Source organism: Vombatus ursinus, unplaced genomic scaffold (genome assembly GCF_900497805.2).
Source record: "Vombatus ursinus unplaced genomic scaffold, bare-nosed wombat genome assembly UNPS02000582.1, whole genome shotgun sequence".
NCBI lineage: Eukaryota > Metazoa > Chordata > Mammalia > Diprotodontia > Vombatidae > Vombatus > Vombatus ursinus.
In genome coordinates this window covers 14082172-14100683 of record NW_020940360.1, presented here as the reverse complement: position 1 = coordinate 14100683, position 18512 = coordinate 14082172, and the positions used below count along the sequence as shown (strand labels likewise).

At 34.3% G+C, this 18512-nt stretch overlaps 1 protein-coding gene across 5 annotated transcripts in view; it reads left to right on the top strand.

Annotated features, from left to right (window-relative positions):
* Positions 1–18512, top strand: part of MAP3K7 (mitogen-activated protein kinase kinase kinase 7) — an 80990-nt gene that overhangs the window by 25139 nt on the left and 37339 nt on the right. For 4 of the 5 annotated variants that reach the window (XM_027855108.1, XM_027855127.1, XM_027855117.1 and 1 more), the window contains exons 2-9: positions 107–217; positions 992–1057; positions 2657–2702; positions 3693–3831; positions 9243–9367; positions 10172–10300; positions 12775–12905; positions 15224–15305. In XM_027855108.1, coding sequence (XP_027710909.1) covers positions 107–217; positions 992–1057; positions 2657–2702; positions 3693–3831; positions 9243–9367; positions 10172–10300; positions 12775–12905; positions 15224–15305 — 829 coding nt within the window. Of the gene's footprint in view, positions 1–106; positions 218–971; positions 1058–2656; positions 2703–3692; positions 3832–9242; positions 9368–10171; positions 10301–12774; positions 12906–15223; positions 15306–18512 lie in introns of those variants that run through there. The other variant, XM_027855133.1, reaches the window with a different exon arrangement.

Below are 18512 nucleotides of genomic sequence, written 5' to 3'. Positions count from 1 at the left end.
TATATGTTCCAATGCAAATTATCTCTAAAACACGTTTCAACCTCTGACTTCCAGATTGGCATAGATAATTGTTTTGAATCTTGCTTTGTACATTTTTGAATCCTAGGTTGTTGGAAGAGGAGCTTTTGGAGTGGTATGCAAAGCTAAGTGGAGAGCAAAAGATGTGGCCATTAAACAAATAGAAAGTGAATCTGAGAGAAAAGCTTTTATTGTAGAGGTAGGTAACCCAGTTTGTTGTGTCTGGAGAAAACATCTTTTGCTATTATAGTTCTTTATCATATGGGTGGTACTTCAAGTAGTTGTGTCAACAAAATGGCTATTTTATTTTATATTTTTACAAGGAATTCCTTTAGACTTCTGAACATCAGAGCCCTGCCTGGTTAAAATATTGGAAATGATATTATAAATGCTTTTCCTCACTTGTCTTCTTGAATATAACAGATTAACCATATTGACTGAACTACTTAGCTAACTCAAGATTAATAGCATTACCTTGTTACTTAAGCAGATAGAAATTACTTTTTTTCCCATTACCTGAATTGAGCTGGGGAATGTTAATATAAAATCATTTGTAATTTTTTTCTTCTAATTCAAGGCAGATTCTTTGGAAAGTAAAAATTATTAATTTCCTAGTTCAGAGAGAAAATAATACTCAACTCTAACTTTATTCAATCATGATGGAATCCCTAGAATTCAGTAACTGTGAAAAGATATTACATATATGAAATTTGTTTTTGCTTTCTAAACTGGTATATAGGCAGAGTTTCATATGTTGTTACTATGCTGAAAGAAATAGTTGTATAGTAGCTATAAAACCTATTTGTTATCACTTTCTTTTTTTTTTAACATTCTTAATAAAATTGACTTATACTTTTGAAAGTGTCTGTATTTTGATAGGTTATTATAGTTTGTACTTTCATTTAAGCCATAATTTTTAAATAACCGCATTAAAGATTAATACTTTTTTAAAGGGTTACTTAATTTGTTCCAGCTTCGACAATTATCCCGTGTAAACCATCCAAATATTGTGAAGTTATACGGAGCCTGTTTAAATCCAGTAAGTTTATAACTTTTCAGTGGATATATTATCTGCAAACAGTGATGTACAAGTTGTGTTGGGGTTTGAAATTTATAAAGGTATTTTAATCTCTGTCTTCCTAATACATGTGCTTGTGGAAAATTTTCTCGCTCTGCATTTTTTAAAATATAGGTGTTTTGATTTTTTTTTTGGCATCACTGTCATTTCTGATGATTCTTTTCTTCTATTTCTCCCCATACCCCAGCATCAGACAGTCCTTTACAACAATGAAAAACAACCAACTGATGCTTTGATTTTTTTTTTTTTTTTTTTTTTTGGTTAGGCAATTGGGGTTAAGTGACTTGCCCAGGGTCACACAGCTAGTAAGTGTCAGGTGTTCGGTCTGAGGTCAGATTTGAACTCAGGTCTTCCTGACTACAGGGCTGGTGCTCTATCCACTTCGCCACCTAGCTGCCCCGATCATTTCTATATATGCAACGTTATGCCTCTTTAGTCCCTGACATCTGCCAAAAGGAGGGAGACATTTTATTATCTGTTCCCTTAGACCAACTTTGGTCCTTATGGTTACTACATTTCTTTTGAAATGGTTTTTTTAAAAATATTGTAATATTTGATAAATAGTTTATGCTTAAAATAAAATCATTTCCAACTAATATTTGGAAAGAATGCAGATCCTAAGTTGGTAAGTTAGCAAATAACTCTGTATATGAATGTATATATATATAAACTCTAGTTGAAATATGGTTATTATTTTTGAACTTTAAAATAAATTAATAGTTTACTTAAAGCAATTTCATTCTGTCATGCAGATTGCACATTTGTCCTTTCATCATCCTTGAATGTGGTAAATGCATATGTTTCTTGTTCTAATCTTAGCCAACAACACGTGTCATTTCTCTCCTATAAAATTAGGACATGTTTTTCTACTGCCTTAAGACTTTTTCATCATTAGATTTTATTTGATTTTTTCCTTAAATTAGGGCGTACTGTTTTAGCTTTCTGTTTCTCTAGGCTTATTAATTCTACTTGCCTCCCATCCTGCCTAATAGGATATTAGTTTCTTCAGGGCAGGAAATGTTTTGTTTTTGCTTTTGAATCCTCAGCATCTAGAACAGTTCCTGAAATCTAGCACTTAAAAAATGATTTTTTTTGCATTGAGTTGAATTTCCCATTGAAAAAATAACAGATTAGTTTGTATTTTTCTTCACCATTTTAAAGTAAGTTTAGAGTAATTCAATCAGTAAACATTTATTAAGCCCTCTGCTATGTACTGGAGATGCAAAGACAAACAACAAAATGATGCCTTAGTAATGGAATTTATGTTCTTTTCAGAGGTTAGCCATTCTTAAAGTTCTCTATGTGGACCCAACACAGTTCAGATGATTCTGATCTGGCTTTACCTTTTGTGTTCTGATGTTTTTGGTAACCTCAGGAAACCTGTTTTTAAACTCTTAATTCTGCCACAAACTAACAGTGACTTTAGGCAAGTTAATCCATTCTATATCCTAGTTTCTTCATTTGTGAGGTGGGTTAAAATAAATATGTTTGTTAAGTTTCCAACTTTGAGAGTCCTTCTTTTTGTGCTTCTATCCTTATGTGCTTATTTTCCTCATTTAGGTATGCCTTGTAATGGAATATGCTGAAGGAGGCTCTTTATACAATGGTGAGTATCATTACAGCAGGAAATACAGTCTTTCTTTAAGAAATAAGTTCTTATACAAAATGAAAAAACTTTTATTTATAACTCTTAAGTTTTTTATATGTAAAGTACTCTGAATGCCATTCAATAATGTTATCAGGATATTAAAGGTGGTAATTTCTAAAAATTCATAAAAACAATTAGAATTTGTCATTAAAAAATACAAGTAAACTCTTAAGTGTTACATAAGAAAGAAAAAGTGATAGTGAAATAATTCTTATCTGCAAATTTATAAAATCTTTTTTTCCCTTTAGGATTCCTTTCATAATTTAGAAAGCAAATTTTATAATTTGGAAAGCACTAAATAAAGTAAAATTGATAGTTTTTAACTGTTTCAGTATATTCTACTTCACGCTTCAGTCTTTTTTTTTTTTTTAATCCCTTTTGTGCCCTCTTAAATTTGGGCCTTTTCATTTTACATCTCTACCTGTCTTACCAGTAACTGTAGTATTAATTTTTATTCTTTTCTTTAGAAAAGAAAATTATGGAAACCCAGCTATTTCACAGAATATTTCAGCCATAAAAACTTTTGCTCTATTAGTTCTTGCTTCTTATTTGTGCTAGAATTTGAGGTACAATCAAATTAATCTCATTTTTTTAATCTTTCTCTGTGAGGTATTGGTGTGTATTTATACGTATACTTATATATAACATATATAGAAAGGGAATATGGTAATGTCTTAATTACATTTAAATGAATCATTTAATATGAGCTTTATTATATGATTGGTAATTTATATATAAATTATCTGCTTAAAATTAGGCATTTTAAATCAGTCCTTTTTAATGAAAAGAAAAATTAAAAGAGGATTCATGAGGGGATTTGTGAAAGAGTAAGCTGACATTGAGATGCCCTGGTGGTAGTGGTGGTGGTGGTGGTGGCAGTGATTAACTCTGTGTGTATAGTAATATATCATAAAATTCTTTTTAGTGTGTAACTTTTTTTTTTTCCAGTGCTGCATGGTGCCGAGCCCTTGCCATACTACACTGCTGCCCATGCAATGAGCTGGTGTTTACAGTGTTCCCAGGGAGTGGCATATCTTCACAGTATGCAACCGAAAGCTCTAATTCACAGGGACTTGAAACCACCCAAGTAGGTTCCCATTTCATGATCTTTTGTAAAAAAATTGATTATAATTTAAGCTTTTATTTTAAAAAGTCATTTATAATGATCTTTTTATTTGATAAAGCATTATAATATAGTGGAAAGAGCACTTGTAGCCAAAAGGGTTGTGTTAAGGGCCCACTCTAAAACTATTGTGTGATTGTGAGCAAGTCACTGGAGCTCAATTTCCTAATCTATAAAGTGAATAATAATGTTTGTATCACCTATCTAACAAAGTTTTTGGGAGAAAAGTATTTTATAAACTTTCTTCCTCCTCTTCTCCCCCCCCCCCCCCCAATTTGTTCTGGGCCTGTAGTTTCATTGATAGAAGAATTCCCCGTCCCTAAAGTATAGTTTCATGTCACCACTCTACTCAATAAACTCCCATGATTCCTTATTACCTCAAGGATACATATGCATATTTTGACATGTACAGCTCTTCATCGCCTGGCCCCTTCCAGTGTTTCTCGTATTCTTATACATTGCTTACCATGTACCCTCTAACCATATGTATATCACTGTCTTTACTACACCCCAGTTCTTGTTTCTATGCCTTTGTACTGGCTGCCTCCATGCCCAGAATGTTCTCTGTCCTCACCTCTAAATTTTAGAATCCGTGGCTTCCTTCAATACCAGCCCAAGCTCCACCTTCTTGAAGCCTTTCCTGATAATCTACTGTCCCCAGCTTCCCCTCTCCCCCCCAGCCGCTAATGCACTCCCTCCCCAAATCACTTCAGATTCATACTCATATTATCTCCCTCAGTGGAATGTAAGCTTCTTAAAAGCAAAGATTTTGATTCTTGTATTTGTATTCACAGTGCTGGCTAGCTGGTTGGCGCAGTGTATAGAGCACTGGGCCTGGAGTCAGGAAGACCTGCATTCAAATCCAGCTACAGACACTAGCTGTGTGAACCTAAGCAAGTCATTTAACCCTGTTTGCCTCAGTTTCCTCATCTGTAAAATGAATTGGAGGAGGAAATGGCAAACCACTCCAGAATCCTTGCCAAGAAAACCCCGAATGGGGTCACGAAGAGTCAAATGTGATTGAAACAACTGAATAATAACAAAAATCTCCATTGTTTAACCTAGTACTTAGCACAAAGTGGGTGCTTAATAAATTTTTATTGTTTGATACCGGTGCAGATCAGAACCTGCTCTGCAACTTAAGAGTTTTAAATTTTAGTGTTATACATCATAATCGTTATCACTATGATCAAGATTATTATTATTTTAGTCCATTGGCCTATAAAAATAGTCAACCCTTTAGCCTCACTGGATCTAATTTTATATCTAGAGGACACAATACTTAGTTTCTACTGATTTACTCTATATACAGTAATGAATTCAATTCCTAGTAAACCTAGGTTAGAATTATATTGTATTTTAATTTACACCTTGGAAATTGGTTAAAAGACTTCAGAATTTTAATGATTTTTTGCAGAAGTATTAATATCTTGGGGGGATATTTGTTTTTTGATGGCAGTCAATGGGGGGGTGGACTTTGCTGAGCTTATTTTTCGTCTTTGAATTCATCGACTAAAAGCCTTACTACCGTAGTCCCATATAGTCAGATCAAGTATGCAAGGGCATTTTTCCATAAATAAGGGAATTTGGAGATAAGTCACAAGTGTGTGCCTGCTTTGGTCAGATTTTTTAGTCACATATTTAAAGTATTAAACTATTCTTTCTAAATTCTCCTAGTTGTCACTCTCCTGACTAGTCTAAAGGTTCTTCTTCTATGTAGGGTCTTCTTAAATAGTGACCTGGGTAGGAAGATCACTCTTCTTCCTAGGCTGCATGCTTCTACTCTCATGCCTAGGTTGAATTCTCTTTCTTCTCGTTCACAAAAGTCTGTGGAAGAACAAGGCCTTTCTGTCTGTTTGCCCTAGGTGACTTCAGTTCAGCCACCTGTCTCACCACCTTGACCTGTGACATGAATTCTCCAACCACTCTTCCAATTAGAATATCAAACATAGATGGACTTTTAGAGGAGTGAGCATCTTCGAGCTTTTATTTTTAAATTTCCTAGATCCAAGGCATGTGTTGTACCTTCTTGAATTTCTTCTCTCAGTTCTAGGTTGAGTTCTGTATGTTTGTTTCTGTATCTTCATTTTGTTCATTTTATGGGCTTTTTGCAGTCTTTTTCATTTAAAGACCTATGCCATACTAGTCACTAGGGATACAAAACAAAACAGTCCATGCCCTCTTTTTGGGGAGAAACAACATGAACAAGGAAAAATTACATAAAATAAAGTAATTTGAGATGGGGAATGGACACTAAAAACCCCAGAATCAGGATAGGATTAATATAGGAAAGTGGCAGTTGAGCTGAACCTTGCAGAAATCTAGGGGTTCCATGGGGAGAAACTGAAGAGAGGCAGATTTGTCACTGGCAGCAGAGCCAGTTTGCTACTTACTAGTTGTGTGACCTTAGGCAAGTCATTTTACTGCATAGAGGCGTAATAAGCCAAATATACATTCATGTACACAGATATATAAGCCAACTATAGAATGCACACATAATGCAAATGAAGTCTATATACTGTTCTCATTTATAAAATGAGGCGATGGACTAAATCATTGGTGTCAAATTAATGTAAAAATGGATCCCTATGGACTGCATATTGACTTAGAAAACCACACATTAATATTATCAATGTTTTATTGTATTTTTATTTTTTTGTTAAACATTTCCCAATTGCATTTTCATCTGACAACAATGACATTCAGGAGTGTTGGGGGCCTAACTGTGTCCCAGCCCCAGGTTTGAGACCTCTGGACTAGATTATCTCTTCACACTGTTCCATGTTCCAGCTCTTCAATTCTCTATCTCTGTCTTATGAGCGGCTCTTCAAACTTGTTAATATATGTCTACTCATACATTTATCACATCTTCTGGAATGTGTTGACTTTTATGCAACTTTTCATAGACATGTCTAAATATATCCCAATGTAATGATTTTCAATTCATGAATTCTTGTCTCTGTGCTCATAACAAAGGTCTTATTTTGTTAATCTTATAAAATCATGTTTCAAAGTGTCTCAGCTTTACTTCTGAATTTTGGGGGGCATATTTTGTGTTTATCATACGTACATCTATGATCCATAATTGTTTTCTTATGATATTGTCTTCATTTTTGAGCTTTCAGTGTCTTTGTTTGACTGTTTGTAACTCATTTGTGCTAGGCATAACAACTCTTACACATTTTAGTTCATATTTGTACTAGGGAATAAATAACCAAGTGGATGAAATCATATATCATTAAAATTTTTTAATTTAGCTGTACTCCACTTTATGTGTATATGACTTTAGATATGCCATTTTTCTTAGAATCTAGGGCTATATATGTGTGTGCCAACTCATTTTACATATAAATATGTATACATGTATGTGCCTATATATATATAGAGTATATCTAAGTATAGGTACGTATAAGCCAAGTATACCATAAATGAATATTGGATTATATGTACCAATATGAATATTTCTAACAACTAGAAGTCAAAAATTAGTTATTTGAATAGTGCCCAGATGAATGTAAGATAATATTTCCATTAAAGACTACTTTGAATATATATCCTATGTATTTAAAGAGTATTGATGGAAAAAAAAATTCTGTGGAAGGAAACTAAGTCTGAAAGTTTCTGACAATCCATTAGCTGAATTAATAGCCCAGACACAGATCTTTTGGCAGTTCCACATCTACATCTAGTGAACTGATACCCAGAGTTGGCAACATAGGTATAAGCATGCTGATCCAACATTTGATATGAGTGGCTACTTGTTTATCGAGCTGTCTTGGTTAAATTTAACTGTAAATTCTAATTAATCTGCCTAATCAAAATTAAGGTATATTATTTTGCTTGAGAGATTAATTAAAATTGATAAATAAAGGAAGTGTTCTGATAGGTTCTCATTAAAGTCTAAACTGCTATGCAAAGATGGAATTTTACTACTAATTCATTTTTCTCTTAATTGGCAGAATCAGAGAATTGTTTCTAGATGAGGAAATGTTGTTTGAATAGTCATAGTTCTGGCAGTGTAACAGTTGTGAAACCCAGAGTCTAAAGGTCAGAGAGTTACTCAGTTGGCAATAGTTGGTTTAGAGGCTTTTTTCTTTTCTTTTTATCTTCTTTTGTTAAATGGAAATGTTTAGTTGTAGCATCTAAACTTTGACATTTATTTAATAATTTATCAAAAGGAGAGTCCTTTTACTAACTCTAAGTAAATTAAATAAATGCCTCTTTCCTTTAATATACAAGAACTAGATAGAAAATATCACTGGCTTTCAGCATGGCAGAAAGCATTCAGATTTAATCTGTGGATTTGACTTTCCATAAGAAAAAGCTACATTTTGATTTTATAGACACCAAGTTTTTGCCTCCTCAGTTATAGTTGTGTTAATTCACACTGATATGCAGTTAAAACTTAGAAAACTTAAGTAGTGATAAGAAAAATAGTACAAAAAATTTAACTTTATTTGAATAAAGTATTTTGTCACAGATGTAGAGTATCATCAGTGACTTGCAAACTCCTTGGCTAATAATGATTTAAAGGTGATTTGTGGTTTTGTACTATATAGTTTACTTCTACTCTGTAATTGCAAGCAAAAAGAAACACTTTGTATTTGAATGTTTTTGTTGTTTTAAAATGCTTTGAGTTTTCATTAGTGTCCTAATCTGCAAGAATAACTAAGATAAATTGCATGGTTTTTCTAATTTTTGACTAGACTCAGTCTTCTCTGTTCATGAGACCTCTGAAGAAGAGTTTTAGAGAATGGTTTGCATAGAAGAGCGTAGAGAATGATGCAATTGACCTTCTTCCCTCCACTTTCCCTTTAGCTTATTACAGGGGTAGGGAACCTGTGGCCTCAAGGCCACATGTGGCCTTCTGGGTCCTTGGGTGTGACCTTCTTCTGACTGAGTCCAAGTTTTACAGAATGGATCCTTTTATTAAGGAGATTTGTTCTGTGAAGTTTGGATTCAGTCACAGGGCCATACTGGAGAATCTAGAGGGCCCCATGTGGCCTTGAGGCTGCAGGTTCCCCACTCCTGGCTTATTACCTCCTTTATTTGCTAGAAGTCTTAAAAACACTTAATATAATTTTTTTTTTTTGCCAGATAAGTATAGTCAGTAACCATATTGTGATAGAGGTAATAAGAGAATGACTTAGAGGAAGTGTGGGTGTGGGAATTCTACTGATAGAAATAAGATGCAAATAAGTTGATTTTTGTTCCTCTTGTACTATCTTTTAGTCAAGTTCCAATATCATATAGAAATAAAATTATTAATTATAACTGCTGAAGTTGAATAGTAAGGTTTTATTAATTCTACCAATAACATTTGTTTTCCATTTAGAATTACATTGTTGGTCTTAGAACAATTGTTGTTTTAACAGCTTACTGCTGGTTGCCGGGGGTACAGTTCTAAAAATCTGTGATTTTGGTACTGCCTGTGACATTCAGACACACATGACCAACAACAAGGGAAGTGCTGCTTGGATGGCACCTGAAGTTTTTGAAGGTAAAATGATGCTAGTTTGTGATGACCTAATTCTTCTATTAGATCAAAAAATGATTTTTTTTTTAAGTTCAGAAGTCATTTATGTTTTCGTAACAGTAAGATAGGTATAAATCTCAAATGTAAATACAATCTTAGGTTCTAAGTTAGTCCCTAAAGCAAAATTTGCATCCTTTAAATCTTCACCACACATTTAAGTGTACATTTAGGAAATTGATATTACTGCTAAAAATTTAAGTGAGTATGTTTTAAAAAGAATTCAGAGTAGTTGGACAACAGTATATTTGAGAAGGCTACATACAAATTGCAGTGTTGGACTGAGTTCAAGGACATGCTTATACCTTTAATTTTCTATTACATTTCCATTTGCTACAGATTCCTGGTGATAATGACCAGCTTTGTGTATTTCAGACATTTCATAAATTTTACATTGTGTTTTCTGTTGTGCAGACAGAGTACTATTTTAAATGAAATAAATTTCAGTGGAGAGTTTTGTTTTTTTTTTTTTTACTATAAGCATTAATTCATTAGGAAATAAGAACTGTAACTAGATTAATTTCAGTTCAGTGATAGACCTAAAACAGCATTTTCCCATTTAATTTCACTGCAAAATACTTTAATAATAATTAGTACACTTTAATAGAAGAATCACCTTAGCATCCTGAAAAAATTAAGGAACCTTAACAAAGAATGGTTTCTCAATCTCTACATATTAAGTTGTAAAGTCTGTAGATACAAAGAAGTCATTTTATTTAAATGTTGTGGAGAAAAGACATCAGATTATGCTAATTACTTTTTTTTTTCCAGGTAGCAATTACAGTGAAAAATGTGATGTCTTCAGTTGGGGTATTATCCTTTGGGAAGTGATAACCCGTCGAAAACCTTTTGATGAGATTGGTGGTCCAGCTTTCCGCATAATGTGGGCTGTTCATAATGGTGAGTGGAAGGGGAAAAGTGTGTCTGTGTGTGTATTAATGTGTTCTTAATTCTGTGTGGAAAATAGTTATTCCTTGAGAGATCTGAACAAACATTTCTCAAAAGAATTGAGAAATTTTTTTTAAAATGCCAACTATTAACAGTTATATGAAAGATTCCTCCAAATAACTAATAATAAGAGAAATGTGAATCAGAACAACTCTGGGTTTCACTTCACACATCTAGGAATGTGACAAAGTGGACAAAAGATAGGAATAGTCAATGTTGGAATGGTTGTGAGAAGATAAACACACTAATTGGTGTAACTGTGAATTATTGCAACCATTTTAGAAAGCAATTTAGAATTATGCAAATAAAATGACTAAAATGTCCATACTATTTGACCCAGAGGTAACACTACTAGACATATATTCCAAGGAGGCATTAATATTTTTTTCAAATCTCTACATATAGGAAAATATTTATAACAGCAGTTTTTGTTATGTCCAAAAACTGGAAACAAAAGTAGACACCCTTCAGTTGAGGAATGGATAAACAAATTGTGGTATATGAATTTAATAGAAGATTGCCATATTTTAAGAAACAATAAATGTAACAAATTCAGAGGAGCGTGGAAAGACTTAAATGAAACTGATACAGCATAAAATAAGCAGAGCTAAGAAAACAGTATACACAGAGAGTACAATGTAAATAGAAAAAACAATCAGAAAACAATTGAAAATTTTTTCAGAATTACAAAGAACAAACATGGCCCCAGGAAGAGATAGCTTCCCCTCTGCTACTTTTTAGAGGTGGGGGGTCCATTGCATGCAAAGATTTTCTGAATTTTTTTCAATGTATTGATCAGAGTTGTTGGTTGTTTTTTCTCTTTTTTTGTTTTTCCCTTTTAAAAATATTTTTTTGTTATGTGTGATAGCTCACAGAGTGGGTTGGGAGGGGGAATACAGGGAGAAATTTAGGCAGTGTGAAAGCAAGAGCTATCAAAATTATTTTTAAAACAATAAATCCTTTGGGAACAAAATTTTCTAATATAAAATCATTTTGAGCAGCAAGAAGTTGGAGACTATTCTTGTCTGTTGATAGGTTTTCAATAAGTTTGGTAAAATAAGGTCCATTCAAAAGAAGTCATTATTTTAGAAATAAATGAAAGACCCCAGCCTACCTGTCTACTAAATTACATGTACCACAGATGCTGGCTGATAGCCTCAGGAATTATTTTTATTTCCTCACAGTCACTTAATTGGGATTTCTCCTTATAGCAAGCAACGTGAATTGTTTTTTGACCTCCCCAACCTACAGTTCTGTCCTTGTTTCTCATCTTTTCCCAGGGCAGAGTCCTTGGCAGTAGAATTGGCTGTAGCAGGGTCAAATCCTATTACCCTTCTTCTCTGACTCCTCCCTCCTCATCGCTGCCAATGTTCTTCCCTCCACTTCCCCATCTCACCTGTTAGGATCATTTATCTAGACCTGGAAGGGGCCTCATCTCATTTTACAGATGAGAAAACTGAGGCCCAGAGAGAGTAAGTGACTTGCCTAAGGTTACATGAGTAGTAGCAAATATCAGAGGAAGGTGCTTTGACTCCAGAGCCTCTTCCTTCAGCCTCCATCAGTAAGACTCATTGCATTTCTGACATGAAATTTGAGAATAACCTAATCCTGATTTGCCTGTGAAATAGATGTAGGTGAATCTTCAGTCTTTTTAGAGACAATGACTCATCGGTAACACCTATTTGTGATTTTTTTTTTTCTAAGCTAGTACAAGTTGGGGAGAAAAGAAAAAGTAAATGTGACATAGGAGGACAGTATCTTCTTTTCTATCTACTGCTCCCTTTGTTTTTAGCAGTAAAAACCCTAGATAATTGCCCAAATTTTGTGTGCTTATGTGGCTGCATTTCATTCTCTGGTGGCAAAGAAAGGAAAGAAACCCTCATTGGAAATGATAGACAGTGACAGGAGAATGAGAAAACTTGATCAGGCCCTGTCACTGTTAGAAGAAAAGAGGGTAATGAGGGAGCCAGTTGAAACTGAATAACAGAACCCCTTGTCCCTATCTATGTCTTACCTCCACCCCTTGGGCCACTGTGCCTCCACTCTCACTCCCCACCGCCTTATAGCCTACCCCTTCCTGCTAGCCACTCTGCCTAACAGTGGAGGGGATAATGGTACCCAGCATCCTAAATGGGAATTTCAAATGTATTTTCCTATAAAATGGTCACACATAATGGTTAGAGTCCAGAGTGTTTGAAATACAAAATTATACATACATCAGGCACAAATGTCCTGTTTTTAACGTAACCATGAACCAAACCACCATTTAAAATGTTACTTTTAAACATTCAGAATTGGAACCAATTTACAAATTTTTGGAAGACATTCATAGTAAGTTGGGAATTGCTTGTACCTACAAAGAGTTGACACCATCCTTAGTGTAAATAAACTAAATATTTATATTTTGTCTCTAACTTTAATTATAGGTACTCGACCCCCACTGATCAAAAATTTGCCCAAGCCTATTGAAAGCTTAATGACTAGGTGTTGGTCAAAGGATCCTTCACAACGACCTTCCATGGAGGAAATTGTGAAAATAATGACTCACTTGATGCGGGTATAACTCTTCTTTTGAGTGGGTTTGGGTTTTGAAGTTTGGGGAAGTTTCAGTTACATGAGATTACAGTTAATTTTTTAAATTTAAGGGAGTTGTAGATTATTGCTTACTTGATTAAGAATCAGGAGGCCCAAGGTCTGTTTCTGGCTTTGTCATTAATGAGATATATGATGTTGAGCAAGTCATTTTCTGGGCTTCAGTTTCCTCATCTTGATATGAAAGAGTTGTATTGAAAAGGCTCTGGGACTCTTCTGATTCTAATTTTCTAAGATTCGAATATGTCCTTGACAATTAAATTTAAATTATTCTTAGAGTTTTATTTTATTTTGAGCAATTAGTCCCCTTCATATAAGAAATGGAAATTTATATTCTTGACGAAGATTTCTTTGTATTTAAGTACTTTCATTTTGGAAATACATTTACTAGACAGTTCCTCTCTGGTTTTGGGTGGGATTTTTGAGTACTATTTTACTTGAAGCTATGGGACATTTTCTAAATGATAGCGAGATTATTCACTTAAAAATTCTTCAGTCAGACTTATAACAACATCATTATAGACTTTAGAGTTGAAAGGAGCATCAAACTCACTCCCCTGTCATAAAAATTCCTAGTTTTAAAAGACATCCCTATCATAATTCAGTGGCTCAAATGATAGACTTGGAATCAGGAGACCTTGGTTTGAATTCTGCCTTGTATATACTTAACAATTCTGTAACCGTGACAGAGTCACCTAATCCCTTAAAGCTTCCATTTCCTGATTCGTAAAATGAGGAAAATAAAGCATGTACTGTCTATGTCAGAGGTTGTTGAGGAAAGTATTTTACAACTCTGAAACCACCATCTGAATGTGCGTTTTTATTGGTCTTTTTTATAGTCAACAATTCTTTCTTAACCGTTTTGGTGCTTTGCATATTAATTTGCCATGGCCTTCATTTAAAAAAGGTCATGTTTATGTTAAAGTACTTGAATTCTTAGGAGTGATTTCTGTATTGTGAAAATCTGATAAACCATTTGAAAATGGACTTAGACGAAGTTTAGCTCCAAGGACTTAAGATTGACTGTAGTTATGTCTCAATAGTTTTGAAACAAACATCATTTGGATTATTTCAGCCAAAATAAGTAGACATTCTTGTGAAGATAATTAAACTAATTGTTTGATGCAACTGATTCGTCTGTAGTTAACCAACTAATCTGAGCATCAATTCTGCATGTACAGAATCTAAAGGTGTGATCCTTATCCTCAAGAAGCTTAATGCTCATGGGTTTGCATGGATTTGTGTCAAATGAGTATCCTAGTTTGACAAAAATTTTTTCCTACATATTTTTCTTTTTAGTCTATATGCTCTAGGCTAATAGTATAGAATGTTTATATACATATATGTGTATAAATATGTATGTGTGTATGTTTATATACATATATGTGTATAAATATGTATGTGTGTATGTTTATATACATATATGTGTATAAATATATGTGTGTATATATATGTATATATATACATAACTAGAAGTTATTCTGGTGAAAATGATCATTCTAAGTCTGATGGGTGTGTAAAAGATTGTTTATTTTTTTGTTTTTGAGATTACAAAATTCTCAATATTAGACATTAATTCCCTAGCAGTAGCAATTATTTCAACATTTGGCTATCATTAATGCAAATACATTTTAATTGGCCTTTTTAAAAAATTTCCTTTTAAAATTTTTGTTAGCTCCATAGCTGGCTCTGGGATCTCATTGATATGGGTACTGGCTCCACTGATGAAGGCTCTACTTTCTCTGTACTGTGGTTATTGTAGATGTCCTTCAGTAGTTACTCTATAGTAGATTCAACATGCAGAAGTCCTTGCTATGATTTTCTTAATATTTCCAGAGTACCAGTAAAACCTGCTAAAATGGACAACTTAGTTCAAGAAAAAAGAACATTTTAATCTAAGAAAAATTTATAATAAATATATTCTTTATGCTGTGGTTATGAGTTGTTATGACCCATCAGTGGGTCAAAAGAAATATTTATCTTTCATATTAGAATATGTTTCAATTCCTTCAAATTACTGAATATTAAGTAGCTGTATTTACTATGGTATCATCCATGTTAAGATATAGACTAGATACATAAAAAAACGATAAATGTCTAAACCCCAGGTCTGACCCAGTTTTATGTTTTGGTAGAATCTGGTATTGAGTTTGCTATAGTGAAATAATCAAGGTGCTTTCTGCCTAGTGGACATTTAATAATTGGTTGTTAAGTGAATGAATTGTAGCAGCATTTGACTTGTCTCCCTAGTCATATTAAATTATAATTTACATTTTTATACAGTACTTTCCAGGAGCAGATGAGCCATTACAATATCCTTGTCAGTATTCAGATGAAGGACAAAGTAACTCTGCCACAAGCACAGGTATGTGGAGAAGTTAAAATAGTAATTACTTGATTTTTCTCTAAACCTACGAAATTATCATCAACAAGCAAAAGAATGATGTCCAGATTTGCAGTTATTTTTCTTCATTTTATATGATCGAATGCAGTTTTAGTTTCCAGGTGCGTCAGTCTGTGTCACAGTATCCAGACTAAAAAGGTATTATAGACCGTAAAGAACTGCTAATAAGTCTGAATTCTCACATGATTATTTGTAAGTGGGTTGAATGTCATACTGGTGTTGACTTTTTTTTTTTGTGCATATAAGGGGAAAAAGCTGAACTGACTCACTTCTATGAATGCTTAGTTGAAAAGCTGAAGTTTAGTCAAGTTTTTCTCATTAAGGTTCCAATATCTTGTGTTAAAATAAATGATGATGGTAGCTCTATTTTGTGATCATCAAAAAAAGTATCATAAACCTAACAAAAATTGTGCTTCACAAAGTTTAGTTTTAAAGCATTTTAATTTAAAATTCAGATTTAATTTTTTTCCAATTTAATTTATATTGGAGCTTTGCTTTCTAAAATTTGAAATTGTAAATATAAATTCAAACTACAACTTAAGAAACCTTTCTTTGCTGGGAATGTTGGCTTTTTATTTCATTTTTTTCAATTATGAGCCTTACACAGCAGCTCTAGGATATGAGGAAAATAAGAAGGTACAGAGCCCATGTATATTAAAAGATCTTTCCGAAGTAATAACTAGGAAGACATTTTCTCGAGGCTAAAACTTTTATCTAGTGGGATCCCTGGGAATCTGTTTCTCCTAGCTCAGACTTATGGATACCATATGTTCAGGATCCCCAAGCCCAAGTAGGGAGTTATAACTTCTTACAGTCACATGACTTTAGGTTCTTTTTCCTCTCCTTTCACTACCCTCTTTCATACCCATTTGCCTGAACTATAAAATAGGGTCCTGAAGAGTTTCCCCAATTTCTAATGTCATTTTTGTCTAGTCCAACTGCCAACATAATTTTAATATACCAGTGTTTCCCTACTCAAACCACTTTAAAATGTATGAAAGCTTCCACTACTCAAACATCTTCATTCGTTATTGCCTTTAGGGTAAACCAGTCTTCGTAGACTTATATTTTAGGTCTTCCACAATCTGACTGGCTCTTGTCCCACCCCTCCCATCCACCTGCCTTTGTATATATTGTCTGCCAAGCCTGGAACATTCTGCCTCCATGCGCCTGTCTCTTGAAATCCTTCTCTTCATTCTGGACTCAGCTCTATAGAAGCTGGCCCATGAATTGAACCTTGAAGAGACCTACAGATGCCAGTAAACCTGAGAAATGAAAGCATTCTAGGTCTAGTGGGCACAGCCCGAATAAAAGTATAGAAGGAAGAGATGAAATTTCATGTGTGAAGAGCAGAAAGTAGGCCAATTTGGAAGGAATATAGAGTAGGTGAAGGGGAATAATCTGAAATTGGTCTGAAAGCATAGGTTGGAACTGGAGAGTGAAGAGTTGTAAATGCTGAACTGAGGGATTTGTATTCTGTCTGGAGGCAGTAGGGAGATACTGAAGCATGTGAAGTAGGTCAGACCTGAGCTTTAAGAATGTCGTTTTGGGGGGCAGCTAGGTTGCACAGTGGATAGAGCACTGGCCCTAGAGTCAGGAGGACCTGAGTTCAAATCCGGTCTCAGACCAGATACTTGACACTTACTAGCTGAGTGAACCCCTCAGCAAGTCACGTAACCCCTAGCAAAAAAAAAAAAAAAGTGTCATTTTTTGGCATCTTTATAAAATATAGAGGAGAAAGGTTGGAGACTAAAAGCAGAGAAGCCATGTAGGCAGCCATTGCAATCGTACAGGCAGGAGCTGATGAAATCCTGGTAGGTAGGTAACCATATGAAGAAAAGGAAACAGCCCTATGAGATGTTGTGGAGGTAGGATCAGCAAGGTTTGTCACGCATTGGGCAAGGGAGAGCATAGGGTCAAGGACTGTGAACCAACCAAGGTTGTGAAAAGATATCCCACAGCAGAAATAGGAGAATAAAAAGAAGGACTAGGCTTATGGATAAAGAAACTGAGTTCTGTTTGGGACTTGCTAATTTAAAATACCTATGGCACATCCAGGTAGAAACGTCCAGCAGAGAGTCAGTGCTACAGGACTGGAGCTTCTCAGGGAGAGGTAAGGGTTGCATATGTAGATTTGAGAGTGATTTGAATGAAAATCACACCAATTAAAGCTGATGAAATGACTGAGGGAGGTGTAGAGATAGAAGAGAGCCCAAGACCCTATGTGTGCATATAGAAAATAGGACTTCGATAATGATTCAGGCAGAGGAAACTGAGAAGGAGCAGCAAGGCAGTCAGTAGACAGGAGCCAGGAGAGGAAAAGCGTGTTCAACAGTCTCAGATGTGGCAGAGAGGTCAAGAAAGATGAGGACTAAAAACAAGAAAAGGCCATTTCATGAATGTTTAAAACTAAAATAAATAGTGTGAATAGACTAGTGGATTCCACTTTTTTTAAATTCCATCTAAATATGGAAATATATGTTTTTGTCTTCCCCCCCTCCCGGAAAACTATTTCCTATAACAGAGTTAAAAAAAAATCAGGAAGGAAAGAAAGAAGAAAGAAATGAAAAAGAGACAGGAGGAAAAAGGAAAAAGAAAAAGAAAGAGTGAGAAACAAAGATAAGGAAGGACGGCAGGAAAAGAAAGGAAAAGAAATGTATGTGTATATGTATGTATATATCTTTGTATGTATGTATGTACGTATGTATATATGTATGCATATATGTATGTGTGTATGCATATATACATGCATATGCATGCATACATACATGTATATATCTGCCCTTAATTGTAGCCTTCCTGGGGGAGGAAAGGGAAGAGAGGAGAAGAAAAGAACAAAGTAAAAATTGCACAGCAAAGAACAAAAGAAAACTTACATGGAAGCAAAGAAAAGATGGACAGCTCTGAACACAATGCATAGTATTTATTACATAGACTTTCTTGAAATGTAAATGTATATTTGTATGTTTTGAATCCTCTCACATTCAGCTGTACACATGGCAATGCTTTTTTTTTCTTTTCTTATTTTGTATTTAAATTTTAATATTTGAGTTTATAATGTTAAAATAAAGAAAGAAAAGGCCATTTCTTTCTAGATGGTCTATAGTAACCAAAGGCCTCCTACAATTGTCTACACTCTCCACCCTCCCAACCCCCAGCTTGTTCTTG